This window comes from Lycorma delicatula, chromosome 3 (assembly GCF_047948215.1).
Source record: "Lycorma delicatula isolate Av1 chromosome 3, ASM4794821v1, whole genome shotgun sequence".
Classification (NCBI taxonomy): domain Eukaryota; kingdom Metazoa; phylum Arthropoda; class Insecta; order Hemiptera; family Fulgoridae; genus Lycorma; species Lycorma delicatula.
In genome coordinates, this window is record NC_134457.1 from 223,115,590 (window position 1) to 223,133,350 (window position 17,761).

Genomic DNA, 17,761 nt, shown 5'->3' on the forward strand with positions numbered 1-17,761 from the left:
AGATGAATAGGTATGTTTGAGAGAAAATTACAGTTTGAAAGCGTACATTACAGTCTGTGTTACAGATTGATTTTATGGTGTTCTCTTTCATTTTCTTTACCGTTTTATGAACATTCAGAAAACACTGAAAAAATTTGCAGTAGAAGATAAAGAGACAGATGTGATTATTTATTCACATCGGTCGACGAAATTTATTTTGACTGGACATTTTGCTAGTATTATATGTAACTCGGGTTAAAAAACCGTATAAAGGGAAATTTATATTACAAATTGTTAGTCAATTTTACCTAGGTACCAATTGTAGTGTCAAAATGTGTAAATACAGATTTTCTGTTTAGTGATGCCAAGATCTGTCATTATAATTTTGTATCTAGATGATTAAAAGAATGTCATTTATCTTGTAATTTACTATAACCGAGACAGAATTAAATTCTGCAAAATGACTACTATATATATTTCTAGTAAAATACTACATGCTGGAAGTAAATTTATGTTATTACCCACACTTATGCGCAGTTGATATATTAATGAATAATCATCTGATTGCGCATAGGTTCAAAAGGATAAGGAATTAGCCTTAGTACACCTCACCAGTGCTTCTACATCCTTACATATTTATGAAAGTAAGTGTACATATTCAGTCGAAACATAATTAAGTCTTAAACCAGCTCTTGGTTTGAAAACCTATAAGTTTAGAATGTAATACGTAATATTAAGATAACTTTTAATATTAAAAGATGTTAATTAATGATGTAATATTATTTCTTAAACTTTGTTGTTGATCGCTGAAAGATTTCTGGATGATGTATTATTGATAATGGTAACTCTAGATAATGTAGTGTAAAAATAATGTACATTACAGTAGGATAATATATTAATTTCTAAGCCGATCAGAGTGATATATTTGTTCACATATTACAGAATTTTCATAAAAAAAAAGAAATAAATGTGATAAATAAAGAAATAAAAAAAGTTGAGTATTTTTATCGATCTACATTATATAAAAAACAAACAACCTGAAAATCAATACAAGAGTAATACTGTGAACAGTTATTTGTGAGTTTGTAAACATCAGAATTAATAGAACTTGAACAAATAAACTACATTAAATCGGTACTAATAATATACAATTTTAATATTATCTTATGTTACAGGTATGCAGCTTGTTATTTTGGCTTTAAGTTACCTTGCATTAACTGTGAGAACTCATATGCAACCGAAACACGCCCCAACATTGTTACACAGCCAAAGTCCTAGCCAAGAAGATATAGATAGGTTTGTAATTATAAATTATCATTAATTAAATTAAACACACTTATATAAATTACATTGTGATAATTTAACATAAATAATAGTAATAATAATAAAATAAATTCTCTCCTTTACAAATTACAATATCCGTGTTTAACTCCAATTCTTGTATCTAAATAACAGATAGAACCTTTTTCCACACCGAACTGCTAATGCAGTCCCTAAATCTAACCGTAAAATAATGTTAAAAATTTATATGATGATTTATTTACAATTTTTTTGTTCGTACAATTGTGTAGCTGTGCTTACCTTTCAACTTTGTTGAAAGCTACTTTGAAATTCCTTTCCTTCCTTTTTGTTTTTTTTTAACTTTAATTTCAATCTCTTAAACAAATTAAAATCATCATCGATAAATATTGATACGGGGCTCCATTATAAAGTTTGAGCAATACTGCATCCTGACCTGGCCTTCTATTATTCTTGCCTTCTTTAATATCCTCAAATTCATATTTCTAGTCGATTAATTAAGCCCTCGTCCACTGTTATAAAATGCCACCGCATAAGCAGTTGGCAATTTTTCCCCCCTCAGGGAGTAAATCTCTGAAATAATTCCCCTTGACTCTGACTGAATATTCCTTAAAAATTCACTAACATCCAAAAGTCCTTTGAGTCCCTCAACTTACTCTTACATTTTATATCTAATATATTCTATACTAGTTTTAGTTTATTTGTTAACGTAAATTTTCATATATTTTGTTAGCACTTAAAAATGTTTCAGAAAATTTAATAGAATTATTTTTTCTAAACTTTTAAAATATTTGAACCTTGTTATCTTTTGGCATTTACATTCCCAACCCAATTTCCTTTGCTTTTACCCCAACCTAGTGGTTAGCTCTATTGCATTCTTTTTTCCTTCTAGTAATTCACTAAATTTAAGAGCAAGCTCATCACTTCATCCACACATGCGCGTGCATGCATACACACACACACACACACACACACACACAGAGAGAGAGAGAGAGAGAGAGAGAGAGAGAGAGAGAGAGAGAGAGAGAGAGAGAGAGAGAGAGAGAGAGAGAGAGAGAGAGAGAAATTCCTCCAACTACAGCACACTCTTACAGTACTAACCTTTACACTTATCCTAAACATTCATGACCACTTCAATTTTGGTAAGGGAGCCCTTGGAAAGGGAGTAAATTGTACATGTTATCTTCACCTATCTTTTAGTTTCAATTGGATACAAACTACATTTAAGAGACACCCTAAAATCATCTAATAACTTAATTAACTCCATTACATGCAGAAAAAATAGTTTAAGATAATCCCATACCCCTGACAAATATAAAATTTCTCTAACTTCTTTTGTCCTCCAACTCAAAACTGTCGGGTAAAACCTGTCACACCATTCCAACATTTTATACCCCCCCCATCATTTACTCTATCCATTGATTTACATGCTTTATTCACTCACTCCATATTTGGTCTTCTGACAAAAGCTGAGAATATTCTAAAATTTTAATCTTCTGTTAACATAAGATTCGTATCCTTCCCTTGGACTTATAAAATTTCTCACAAGTCCAGCCAATCATTTTCCTCTTCTTTACTATGGCTTATTTAAATTAGAATAACATAAATGAATATATTATTATATAAATTAAAGTTTCCACTTATCAACAATTTTCAATATATTTATATCCTAGAACTTTCAAGAATCACTACTCCATCATCAGGGATTTGTTTGAAGGTGATAATTCAAAATTAATATGTCTATGTGTAATTATAATTTAAATTAAAATTGTTATGTTCATAATTGTCGATTGTAAAAAAATAAAAAAAGTAATAATTTATACATCAATAACAATGAAACACCATATCTGTAAGATGTTTACAACTGTTATGAGATATAAACGAAATAGTACCAACCTATTAATAACTATTTTATAATTTATGTAAGATATCATTAACGAATTTGACTTGTTCAATCATTAATTTACTATTATTCAAATATATATGAAATTTTTCTAATATGCTGGTTTTATAAGTAGCACTGGTAAACGCAATTCTTATTTTCTAATATGTGATACATGATTTAAATCTGTTTTCTGATGCTGAAAACGAATATGAACTCAGAATCTATCACCCACCATTTTTGAAAAATTTTTATATTTTAATTAAATGATTTTTTTTCATTTTTCAATGTATAGTTAACATTTTAAGCTCCTATATTGTATTTTGTTAGCTCATTTTTTATTGTTTAATATTGTCAACATAATTTGAAAGCTATAAGTTAATACTAGACAAAGAATTAAATCATATCATAGTCACATATTACATCACATCTAATACTGAAGAGTGAGCCTTCAAGGACAAGATTAATCATTTCTGTGCAGGTCAAAACATGTATCTGAAAACACAACTGTGTTATTTATATTAACACTGGATTTAGGAATGTATTAATTTTGTTCAGTCTTATTGCTCTCTTAAGTTTGTTAACAGTGCAGTGTCACAATACCTCAAAATTGTGTAAATGATGGAGATGCCTTTTGTTATGTATGTGGTGAGTTTACCGTAAAATCAGATAGATAAAACATTACACCATTAATTAAAAAAGCATATCATTTGTACTTTCAGTATAAAATTGGCGATCAGGATAAGACGTGGGCTCCTCATATAGTATGCACTAATCTTTCTGTATATTTAAGAGGATAAGCTGAAAGGTACATGGAAGGCTTTGCCATTTGGTGTACCTATGATTTGGTGTGAACCAAAGGATCATGTAACCGATTGTTACTTGTGATTAACAACTGTGTCTCTAATTTCTAAAAAATTTAAACATACTGTAAAATACCTTCACTGCAATCTGCATTCAGGCCTTTATCTCACAGTGAAATTATTCCAGTTCCTGAGCCAACTGTCAATGTTTGTTTTGAAAGCAGAGATGAAGAATCAGGGAGTACTGAAGAAGACACAATGATTTTGATTTTGAATTATTTTCTGATAAGCCACATCTTATATCACAAGGTGAATTAAATTACTTGGTTAGGGATTTAAATTTATCAAAACATCAAGTTGAACTATTAGGATCAAGACTGCAAGGTAGGAATTTACTTCAGAAAAATACAAAAAACTTCAAGTGTAATTTATTTAAAACTAAGGGTAATAGAAAAATTGTATTTACAGATCTGTAATTTACGCAGAAAAGCAATTCAAGAAATGGTATCACACTTGGAAAAATATTAAAAAAATATTTTTTGTCTAGTGTAATTATTAGAACATTAATATAAGAATATAATAATTAATTTATTAATTTATAATAATATAAGAGTATAATTTTTTAATATAAGAGTTATAATTATGTCCAATTTCTAAAATGTGTTTAGCAAAATTAGTTGTTTCTTTATTATTTTTAATTATAAAATTAATATGTACCTTAATTCTTATGGTGAATGAACGATTTGTCATTCCAATATATTTTAAGTGTTTTGTAAATTATAATTATTATCACGATTTACTGTTGTAGAAGGATATTATTGTTTATGTACTTTATTATTTTATTATTTATTGTACAGGTTGTTTTTAATTTATAAGTTTTAAATACTTTATTAAATTTATTATAATTTGTATTGTATTCAATTTTAGCATATTCATTTTTATGTTATTATTGGTTAGCTTTATTTTGTCCTTTATGTGTATTTTATTTTTTATTATATGTATAATTTATTTATTAATTTAGTATTATCCATTATTTAAAGTTATATGTTTAATATTATTTATTTCATTATTTAATTTTATATTATTATATTTTAAGAAATTTAACGCTGTAAATAAATGAATTAAAGGTTCCCATTTTTTGACTTCAAGGATGAAAAAATTTGAAATGTATTATAGTATTCTGTTTGGTTGGCTTTCTATAAATGTTTATATTGATTTTATTAGTGATAAAAGCTGTAAATGTATTTACAGCTTAAAACTGAAAAATTAAAAGCACTTTGTGATACTACTATTCAATTTTATATTGACAATTTTTGATATAAGATTATAAAATTTAGAAAGTTTGGGAATATTATACTGTATTTTAAGAGGAAACAAAATTCTTAAGGTAAAGCCGAATCAAATTTACGTATTGTTTTGTTATAATTCAACACGGATTTTCATAATTAAAATTCATATAAATAAGTAATCTGAGACACGATTACACAAATTATTAAGAGTAAGTTATAGATTATATGTCAGTTATTATAAATGACATTCCAGATGCGTTTACTTTATATTGGTGAACTCATTTACTTGGACTTAAGTCAACGTGAGTATTTTGATAATTTATAGATCATACTTCCAAAAGAAGATAGTTTGTTTATGTGAGGTTGGTCGGTTAAATGTCCCTTGAGTATGTAAACTGAACAACTTGAACTGCTTAATGATTTACACTGATCAAATAAGATGCAACTTTCAAAAAGGTATAACGAAAACTTAAAATCTCTATACCAGAGCAGAATCAGAATTTGCCAGTCATCTCATGTTATAAATCTATTGAACAACTATGATATTTTAGACATATACAAAAAACTTAATATTTTTAATTACAAAATACAAATACATTATAAACAACGAACAAGTACCATTCAAATCCAACAGAACTTTTTTGACCAGATTATACTAAATGCCCATCTGCATAACAATCATTCACATTAGCTGATGCCAGAGCAAAAACAGCAGCATTAATCACTGAAGATAAACCATTTTTTGGTTTATCTTCTTCAGTATTTTCATTCACATAAGAGTATTTACTATTAAAACAAGCTGAAATATATTTTCTTTTAAATTTTATTATTTCAAGTATACATTATCAAGTTTTTGTAAGCTACCTGGAACTATCAAGTACTGGTATCTAGCGGCGCAATTCTTAAACGGGTTAGGAGGAAAAAATCAGGGTCAGAAGAACAAAGATTTCACATTTTCAAATTAAAAAACGTGAAATTACGAAGATTATCACATATTTATTGAAAAAAACCTATATTCATTAAGAACATTAATTTATGCGATGATATGTAGCTTTATTTCATCAAAATTATTTTTTTTAATATTTTTAAAATTTTGAAATGTCGGTTTGCGAGTTGGTAAGAGTAAACAAGTCTTTGGTGTTTACACCATCGGACAAACTCTCGCCAGCGTCATTCTACCGAACGACTTGATATTTCATTAATTAAAATTTCAGGAGGTGCACAACTACCTAGATGTTAAAACAGTCCTAAATCCAAAATTTCAACATTCTACGGCTAATCTTTTTTTAATTATGCGAGTACATACGTACATACATATATACATATGTATGTACAGACGTCACGCCAAAATTCAGGGATGATGAAAATGGATATTTCCGTTGAATTCTGTAAACCGAAATTTTTTTTCATCCAGATCTGCAAATATTTCTAAGTTTTTTGCTCTTATATTTCTTCTCCAAAATTCCAATTTTCTATAGAAAGCATTAACTTTATCACTTGTATCCAACATATTTGTATTTGCTCCTTGAATTTGAAGATTCAAGGTATTTAATTTCTCAAATATGACGACCAAATAGCTGAATTTCATCACAAATAAACCATCTCGAAACTGCCCCTGTTGTTTTTTCTCATCTAGAAAAATGGCAATTTCATCTCTTAATTCATAAACATGTTATAAAAATTCCCCATGTGATAACTATCTTGCCTCACATAAAATTTTAACACTGAATGTACTGCACCCTTGTTTTTACAAAGTGCAGAAAAAAATTCTTGACTTTAGGGAGTCTAATTTTTATATAATTTACTACAGTTACAACAATCTTTAGCGCAATATTCAGACCAGGACTCATTTCTTTGGAAGCCAGAGCTTCTCTGTGAATCATGCAATGTGTCCAAATACACTGTGGAAATTTTTATTTCACAAGTGCTTGTACACTTCGGAATCTTCCAGACATGGAATGAGCACCATCAATACATATTCCACTGCAATTTTTTCACTCTATGTTTGCCTTGCTTATAAAATCATTTCAGATAGCAAATAATATGAGTGCTGTTGCTTTGAGTTCTATTGGTTTGTAGAAAAGTAGTTCATCTACTGCTGACTTACTATCACAAAATTGAACATAGGCAATGAAATGAGAATCTTTATTCCTATCTCTTACCTCATCAAGCTGAATTGAAAAGAATTTTTTGTGCAACTTCCCGAAAAGCTGATGCTGTACATCTTCAGCTTTATCGCTAATTCAATGAGCAAAAGCATCATTTGATAGAGGTATGGACTGCAATTGTTTGGCAAAATTATCTCCAAACATAGTTTCCACAAACTCAATTACAGCTGGCAAAATAAGCTTTTCACCGATGGCATCAGGCTTTTTACATCTGGCTATTTTGTATAAAACTTTATAAGAGACATGAAAATCATTTTCATTCACAGACAAAAGTTTTTTTAAAAATGATGTTTGCTTTTCATATGATTTTAATCTTAATTCAAAGAATGCTCTGGGTTTGTTAACATACTTGCTATGAAGCGTTTCCAAATGTCATTTAAATTTATTAAGTTTCATGCTGGCTGCTGCCAAAATTTTTGAGCAAATGACACACTAGGGTCTTTCTTCTTCATTTACTTCAGCACTGATAAACCAAAAATTTAAGTATTCTTGAGAATATTTTCTTGATTTTATTTTTGTGACCGTGCTCATCTGTGCACTTCTTGATGCTTCATTATCGTCTAATCCTTGCTTACGCCCACTTAAAAATTTATCCATGATTCAGTATAAATCTATTGCCATGAATATTTAATACTGTGAATTCCAAGTAACATGCAGGTTACAACATACACATTCACGACAGATTTGATAGCGATAGAAGGATCGACTTGACTAAGACTGACTGGAATTGAACGAGGTACATGCAGCATTTATACATGTTTGTGCAGGCATTTGCAGACATTCCAGAATATTTGAAACGAATCAGATCTTCTTACGAAACTGTGAGAAGTTCTAATGTCTAATACTTTTTCCGATCTAATGTCCAATATGGTGGACGTAACACAGAAAGCAATAGAGAGACATAGATTCTGGTTTTGTCAATGCAGTGGATCGGTGTTTTAGCAGGTGTAGCTTTAGCATTAAAATATTCAAAATACATTAGTGTATACATTGTTATTGTTTAAGAGGGGAGGTGCGATGAAAATTATGATTGAAAATTGGATCACTGAAGGCACACATATATTAAAAGTAATAGAAATGCAAGAGAAATTTTAAGCAGCAGTCCTAGTTTAAGGTGTTTAACTCTAGCAAAGTGTTTAATGTTAAACACCAGGAGTTATATAATGATTGATTATCTTGTCTCTTCATTCAAAAAAGTAAAAAACAAAAATAAATTATTATTTTTAGTTATACTGTCCTCAAAAGCACATTAACAACCAGGAATTGGCACATTCTACTGTGAAATTGTCGAATTTAGAATTAACATATTTCCAACATATAGTGATAAACCATCATTTACCGTGTTACCAGAAGTTTGGAGTGGTAGATATAACAAAACTACACTATTCTTAATAATTTTTGTTAACATAAGAATCCTATTGAAGTAGTTAAATTATACTCATAACAGTGAAAAATCATTTGATTTCTTAAACAGGATAGAAAATAATATAAAAAAAGCAATACAACAGAACTACCTATTTATACCCTACCAAAATGAAATGCCCACACTAGGAGAAAGCTGTATCCCAATCAATTTTACCACATCTGGCTTTATCTCCACGAAAATAATTATTTTTCTTCAAGGAACCTTTTAACTTCAACCTATCACACAGCAGTACAATCTGGTTATAGATACACTTTCAGTGCTTGTTCAAATATATACCAGAAATTCATTGGCTTAAGGCCGAAAGAACAGGAATGGTTTCAATAAGATCATCCAGATCTCCTATCAGTACCGGAAATAATAGAAACAAAAAAGGAATTCCATTTTTCCCTGAAAATTATAATTCATCCTGTTCAACATAATTTTCAGGAATTAGTGAATTGTTGTTTAGTTTCTATTGCTGTAGATACCAGCAGGAAATTTCATATAGATCCTAATTTTATCCATTCATCTGCTTTGTACCTTGTGGCAATTAATTTTAGATATGAATCTCATTATGAGCATCATAAAATAAAAGCTGTGTATTAAAAATTGAATATATAAATATGTTTGTATATATTTTCTTTCAGAAATTAATATTTTTAAAATTCATATTATCCCTCTGAACTGTTAAATTATATTTAAATTCTATTAAAATAAATATGCAGAATATTGAAGAATATTGAGGAAAGTAATTCAGTTAACTGATTTATTTTAATCATGACTGAGGATGTGGGATCCCACAAAATTACTTTCATGGTAAAATTAAGTTTAGATACGTCTTACCTCAATATTCTATACTAGGTGATTAATGTCTTTATGTTTACAAAGAAATGATTATACAGATTTATACCAGATAACGACTAATTTATTTGCGAAAATAAACTAACTGAATAAAATCAAAATGTTTTATTTTAAAGATAAATTCAATACAAGAGTCATATACAAATAATATGTTTGTAATTTTAATCAATATCACATAAAACAGTTTTATGAACCATATTCAAATCACATGTTTGTAATTTTATTCAGCATCACTTAAAACAGTTTTATTACTCACCCTTACAATATGATGTTTCTCAACAATTAGCATCCTGGAAAAAAGGATGTGTAATAAGAACACAAAACATATAAGGAAATACAAAACATTAATTTTCTTTTAAATAAACCAATAATTACTACAAATCACAATGTAACACTTGATGCATTTTCATATAGACTGGTGACACTATACTACTAGCACAAACAGAAATTAAACAATAAAAATTTGGTTTAATTTGCCATCACTGAATGAAAGTAGTAATAGAAAACTTCTAGTAATTTCATTTACTGTTATTACTATCATCATAAAATATTATTTAATAATTTTTGTTAGATTTTTTTCAGTTATTTTTTATCATTCTTAAGGCTGCATTAAAGCAATATAATGTTCCTCTTCCTGTGTTTACAAATTAAATTTGGTATGGTTTTTTCATCATAAAATTTATAAATTGTGATAAGATTAATTTAAAAAAAGCAACTCATATTTTCATCAGTATCTGAATAAGTGTACATGCATCATATTGAGTAGTCCAAAACACCATTTTTAAAATTAAGTGATTAATGTACTATCTTTTTTTAATTTTATTGTTATTTACAGGTATGATGACATAACTGGAGTTTTGGATGACTCATTACCAGGGCCGCTGAACACTGATAACCTCTCAGAATTAGATCAAGATACAGTTTTAGAGATTTGACATTAAGATTTTTACAGCTAATTTGCTGGATCTATTCACATTTTGCCTTTACTTTATATAAAATATAAATTTACAATATTTTCAACAAAAAAAAAAGAACTGAAAATTATGTTAGGCATATTAAAAAACATAATACTTTCATTCAATTCAATTCAGTAAATAAATCCATCTCAAGATAAAAAATTAAATACTAATGCTGAATATTCTTCATAAAATAATAACTTTAACATAATTCATCAGACCCAAAATATTTCAGCTACTTTTATTTCAAATTATATACTTTTTTTAATATCGCAATTATTTTAAATAATTAGGTTAGAAAATGATTACTATGCAAGGAAAATATCAATAATTTTATTTATAATTTTAAGGTACTCCATAATGTTAATAATAGGTTTTTTATGATTAACTGAATGGTACGATTTGTATTTCATTATTTGAGAATCATAATTTATTAATTTTCTGTAAATAATGTAGATAATCAATATATTGTATAATTAATTCTTACGTATATCTTTTGACATTAATAAACTTATATTTAATACTAATAAACAGCATAATCAATTTTCCAATATTTTGACTGAAAATATAGTATTTACCAATAATATGCATACAGTTATATCAAGATTATCCAAACAAGACATATCTGCTCAAAAATGTTTTAAGTTAACAATTGGAAGGAACATTTTTACCCTCTCAAATCTTACCTCAGTTGTTATAGACCAAGAAAATAAAATATTCTCAATAAATTTTATAAAAAAGACGTTAAAATTTCACAGAAAATTTCATCTACCATTTGACGGAAGATTTTAGTCATTTATTCACGCAGGACACAAATTTACCATCCTTAAGAGAAAAACTGTCCTAAGTGCAAAATAAAAGTTTTATTACATTCCAAACTACATCCTTTCTGATTACAATTTTTTTCTTTTCAACTACTTCACTAAACATTTAGGCAACAAAAAGAAATTAAAACCATAAAATTTTACTGCAGAAAATATTTGTCAAGATTTTATTTAGGGAACCTTTACTCTATTGGCAAAATAAATATCTGATTTAATAGTTCAGAAAGCATTTTACTAAAAAGTTTAAGGATCAAAGGTAAGTTTGAAATTATATTTATATAAAATTTTTTGAGAATGCAAATAATTCATCAACATGTTGACCACTGTGCTAATTAAATTCAAAAAAACTTAATCAATAAACACAGTAACAGAAAAAACCTAAAAGAATTAATACAAATAGTCAACTTTTGCAGGTCCCTGCATCATCAGTTGGTACACAATTCTATAATTACATACATAAATAACAAAAAAGAAATAACTTTAAAATTTAAAAAACATAAACTGGAATGATTCCAGTAATGGCTGTGGAGTTCTTTAGTATTACAAATTTTGTGGTTGTTAAAGTGTTTATGTTTTATACATTTTTAAGTTTTCTTTTAATTATTTATATGAAATGAAGCAAATCACAAAAAGAGCTTATTATTTGAGAAAAATACTCTCTTTTGGCACCTCTCTGCATTTTATTTACTCATATGTAAGAGTGGTTTATTTTATAAGCACTTGTTATAATTATATGGTTACTTACAAAATCACTTATACTCTTATATGGTTACAAAATCACTTCATACTCTAAAATAGTGTGAAAAAAAAGAGACTGTTGCATCCATTTGATGGACCTTACAGTATTCAGCATTCATTTCTTAAATTAAACCACGAGGATTCCATATCTATCAACTATTGGAAGACTGCCATAAATTTTTCTACTATTTCAAATTTTACTGTTTTATTTTCATACACCAGGCTATTTCTATAAGTTTACACAACCAATCTATCAAATAAACAGTTTGCAAGATCCAAATTCAGTACCATAGTGAGGAATTCACTTGGTGGGATTTACCAGTGATATCAAGTTTTCTTTTGTTCATACTATGTAGTATTTTCATCTTAAATATCTATTCTCAAAGTTCAACAAGTTCAGGGATCAAACAAATCCATTTGTAACTGATGTGTGAATCACACATAAATGACATAACCATATAAATATTTTACTAAATTTTACAATTTTACCTGTTTCAATATTTGAATATTTTCCTCGTGGTCTGTAGTCTTCTTGAAGGAAATTACTTTTTTTTATGTATTTATTCGTCCAAGGTGTTCTTTATGGGATTAAATTAACAGCAGTTAAATCAAACCTTTTACAATTTCTTTTGTAACTATTATTAATAATTTGTAGGAAACTCATTTATTTATTTTTTATTATGAACAATCTATTCAGTCTATTAAAAAAAAATGTATAAAATTTTTAACGGGAGTCTGATTGAAATTTGTAATAAAATTAATTATAGTAAATTAAGTTAAGCAGAACTTTTAGGGACTTTTTCTGGGAATTCAAGCTCTGTTGGGAGATCAGAACCAATAAAGGAGTTTAATTAACATACTTAATTAAAATGTTTGACAATGTACCCAAATATTGCAATTGTTGGGTTGTTATTGATCTAATCTAATATATAAATGTGAAAGTTGCAACAGCATCACACGAGAACCAGCTGATCGATTGCTTTCAAATTTTCAGAATATGCTCGTTATCAAAGGGAAGGCCCTAGCCCCTTTCGGGAGTTAAGCTATTAAAAATACTCATTAAAGAAAAAAAATTAATCCTTTTATTTCATTAGTCTGGTACCATGTTGACAGGAATATAATGTAGTAAAATGACTACTTTTTTTATTTAATGAATATTTATAAAATATCTAATTAATTTTCACAACCATAAGAATAACAAACACATTGAGGGTCCTGGGGGGCAGAGCTCCCTGGTTAGTAACAAATAAAACAAACATATATGCTTGGCTAAATCTCAAGTTCAATTTTCAGGAACTATGTTAAGTCTCAAATCAGCTTTTTATTATCATTCCGAAATTGACTATTGGGATTTGAAAAATATTCAAACAGGTAACACGATTAAAGTTTGAAACCAATGCAGTGCCAAAAATGGAATAATGAAACTCTTTCATTATTCCATTAATTCTCTGCTGTGCAGGGGATGGGGGGCAAAGATGTTTTCATTAAAAATTTGATTTTGAGAACACAAAAAATGTTTCTCAAAAGAAAATGATGGTAATGTCACATGGTAATATCACATCATAAATTTATAAAATGCCTTATGTACATTATGGTGGGTAGTAGGCCCATTCTTTTTTCAGTAACTTTTAGCCATTTTAAAAATTGTTACTCATTCATACATTGAAAATACTTAAAATATAATAAATATTATATCTGAACACCTAATAAATTACAAACAAAAATTACATTACAGAAATATTATAGACCATTAATTTGCAATTAAATTAACATAAATTCATTTATGTTGATTCTGATTTTGCAAATGAAAAAAAGGATAGAAAAAGCATAAGTGAATTTATTATAAAAATGAATTACATATTTTGGAAGCCAAAGAAACAATCAGTTGTAACAATACAAAGTACAGAAGCAGAGTATGTAGCTCTTAAGAATTTGTAACAGAATGTTTTTTTTTTATTGAACAGTTAACAGAATAAGTACTTAAAACATCAGTAAGTATCGGTACAGTAAACATTTTTAAAGATAATCAACCATGAATAAAGATCACTTCAACTCTTACAAACAAAAGATTTAAAACACATTGTTATGAGATTTAGTTTTGTGAGGCAACATCTTGAAGAGAAAACAATATTATTTTGTTATAAATCAACTGATAAGCAAACTGCAAATACAATGCAGTTTAACAGACAAATCTCTTCAGACAGTCGTATTGTTTTTTGTACTGCCCAATCCCATTTCCACTTCTACTCTAATCATTTTCACTTTAAAACTAACATTGAAACATTATTCTCTTTTCTTCATAAGAAGGCCCTGCTAATATTTATTTCATTCACAAGTCCAATATCTAAAAAGCTTCTACTTTTATTCCTATTTTACATTAATCTATTTACTACTTCCATGGCTCACTTGACTTTGAACTCCTTAATTAGCAAAATTGCAACACTTTTCCTCCCAGATAGTGTTCTTAATGTATTTTACTTCTTTTTTCACATGGTACCTCTGCCTAATGAACCTTTCACATCATCAGGGAGATTCAGTAAAGAACCAGGGAGATTCAGTAAATAACAAAACTTTCTTTTCCACTATTAGGTTGTAACTCCTCCTAATTCATCCATCACTGCTATCTTTTCACTTTCCCTTAAAGTTGCATCACCATAGTCCTCACTCTCTTTTTTTCTGTTTAGCCTCTGAAACCACCATAAAATATTACTTCAGAGGATAAATGAGGATGATATGTATGAATATAAATGAAGTGTAGTCTTGTACAGTCTCAGGTCGACCGTTCTTGAGATGTGTGGTTATTTAAAACCCAACCACCAAAGAACACTAGTATCCACATTCTAGTATTCAAATCCATATAAAAGTAACTGCCTTTACTAGGATTTGAACCTTAGACCCCCATACACTTTGAAACCAGTTGATTTGGGATGACAAGTTCATCACCAGACCAACCTGGTGGGTAAACTCTGTCTATATAAAAACAATTTAATTACAGTACATAACACCAGTAAAACAAATATCCACCAGCTAAATAAAAAGACTAACAGTAAGACAAATGTTCAGCCTCTGCAGCAAGTAGGGGGATAAAACATCCCCTGACACACTTATGTTTTCTTCCAAGTAAGACAGTAAGTTATAAATTCAAAGATATTATATGTGATAAAATTTGAATGAGTTGCGGTAACAATCAACTATACCAGCGAACAGTGCTGCACCAACATACTCTAATTTGTGATAAAAACATGAAAGTGTTCCATTCTGTAGTTAAACCCTAAAATCTATTCTGTACTAGAAACTATTCAGCGAATTCACTGTAAACATGACACAAAAGGAGTGTTCAAGCTAAATATTCCTTTGTAAATATTAGAATTAAATCTTTGTATAAATAATTATAATTATTTATTATAATCTTTTTATATATTATAATATTTATTACATTATAATTATATATACATCTTATAATACATATATTATATCTTTGTATCAGCTTTATAATTGTAATCTCACTGCAACATTAACCACTTAGGTTTGAATAAATCTTTATAAGACAGTGTGAACTTCATAGAAGAATTAGAATTATTGCTGTTTCATATAATTTACTCATTTTGTGAATAATAAGATCATCATGCACTAAAGGCTATGCCTTGTCGATTTAGCCATGTCACTTTCACCTCCGCTTCTCTCTTCAAGTCATTATATGAACCAAGGCCCATCTCTTCTTTAACATTATTGATGATGGTTGTTCTCAGTCTACCTCTATGTTTTTTTACCCAAAACCTTGCCCTCAAATATATTTGTTGAGAACTGGTCATGTCGTATTACATGTCCTATCAGTTTCGCTCTTCTTCTTCATATAACATTTAGCAAGGACCTCCTCTCACTTATTTCTGCTAACACTTGATAATTTATTTTCCTATCCTCCAAGCTTGTTCTTGTTATTCTCCTCCAAATCCACATTTCCATTGCTTCCAGTCTTTTTCTTTCTGCCTTCCCAAGTATCCATAAGTTAGAACACTCTAGACATAAGTTTCAGCAAACTGTTTCCTTATTTGTATACTCATATGATTATCAGTCAATATATTCTTTTTATCTTGGAAAGCTCATTTGGCAGTGCTGTTCTTCTTTTTACTTCTGTGGCTCATTTATTATCGCTTGTGATGGTGCTTCCCAAATAACAAAAACTGTCAACCTTCTTTACAACAGTACCATCTAATTTAATATCAACCTTTGTACCTTCCTTTCATTTTTCTACAATCATAATCTTTGTCTTCCCCTTATTAATTTTTAGTTAAGTTTTGTTAGTACTTTAGAAAGTGTTTATAACATAATCTCCATTCTTCTTGCTGAATCTGCCAGTAATTCAATATCATCTGCAAAGCGGGGATACATTGTACGGATTTTACATTAATTCTAATTCATTTTGTTTCTTCTTTCTTCTATAATAATTGTTATATAATAATGACTATAATCATATAGCTATAATAATAATTCTAATAATTGTTTCTTCTATAATAATAAGATACTAAACAGTAAATAATCTGTATTATTAGAATTTTATACTATGCAATCTTTCAATATCCTTTATCAAAAAAATATGAGGTAACATATGAAAATTATAAACTAGATATGAAATAAAAGTGTAAAGAATTGTTTTTGGCTAAAATAAAGGAGGCATATATTTGTTAATAAAAATTTAAGTAATTCAAAATAACATAACTGTAGGTGCTGATATTTTAATTTACACATACACCTTATGAAGAAGAGTGAGCAATTTTATATAGTGGCATACATTTAATTCACATTTGTAATTTGATGATTTCTTGTAACAGATTTTATTTTTGGTAAAAAAAAAAATATATATATATATATATATATATATATATAAATTGCATATTGTTTCAAATTGATTTGGATTCCAGAACCACTTTTGGACTTTTGCCAAATCATACAAAAGGAAAGTTTCGGAAATGCGCCTCCATGTGGTGAGTCTGGCTAGCCAGGAGTGTGGCGAAACGCAGCTGGTGAACTAAATCGAATCCCTCCCTGGATAACATCCAGGGTTGTAATCCGGAGTCTTCAGACTCCACATGAGTTGACAACTCTGACAGTCACTATGGAAGATTTTTTGAGGAAGAATCCACCGTCTGGCGATGACCAGAGAAGGCTACACTCGGATTTGGTGGGCAGCCGCTCAGAAAATAATAATGATGAATCAGAGCGTCGGGAAAAACTGACCCGTAAAATCAAATATAAACACACACAATTTTTGGCAACACACAACATCAACTCTTTACTGCAAACATGCAATCTCAAGGTTTTAACAGATATATTGGAACAACATAAAATTATAATAGCAGGGATACAGGAGATGCGAAATACGGACACAGAACATCTAGAATCCCAAGGATACAAGATTTATAAAGGTATACCTGGCAGAGCGGTAATGCATGGCAGATGCCCACAGTTTGGAACAGGTTTTATGGTAATGGTCATGGACTCCATCGTACAATTTAAACCAATCTCTTCAAGAATAGCCACACTAACTATTAAGTCAGCA

At 28.7% G+C, this 17,761-nt stretch overlaps 1 protein-coding gene across 2 annotated transcripts in view; it reads left to right on the top strand.

Moving 5' to 3' along the window:
* The window catches only part of LOC142322469 (uncharacterized), a 343,373-nt gene extending 332,200 nt beyond the window's left edge, over positions 1–11,173 (top strand). For both annotated transcript variants that reach the window (XM_075361584.1, XM_075361586.1), the window contains 2 exons: positions 1,155–1,275; positions 10,522–11,173. In XM_075361584.1, the coding sequence (XP_075217699.1) occupies positions 1,155–1,275; positions 10,522–10,621 (221 nt within the window). In that variant the 3' untranslated portion in view covers positions 10,622–11,173. The remainder of the gene's footprint in view (positions 1–1,154; positions 1,276–10,521) is intronic.
* Positions 11,174–17,761: the final 6,588 nt, after the last annotated feature.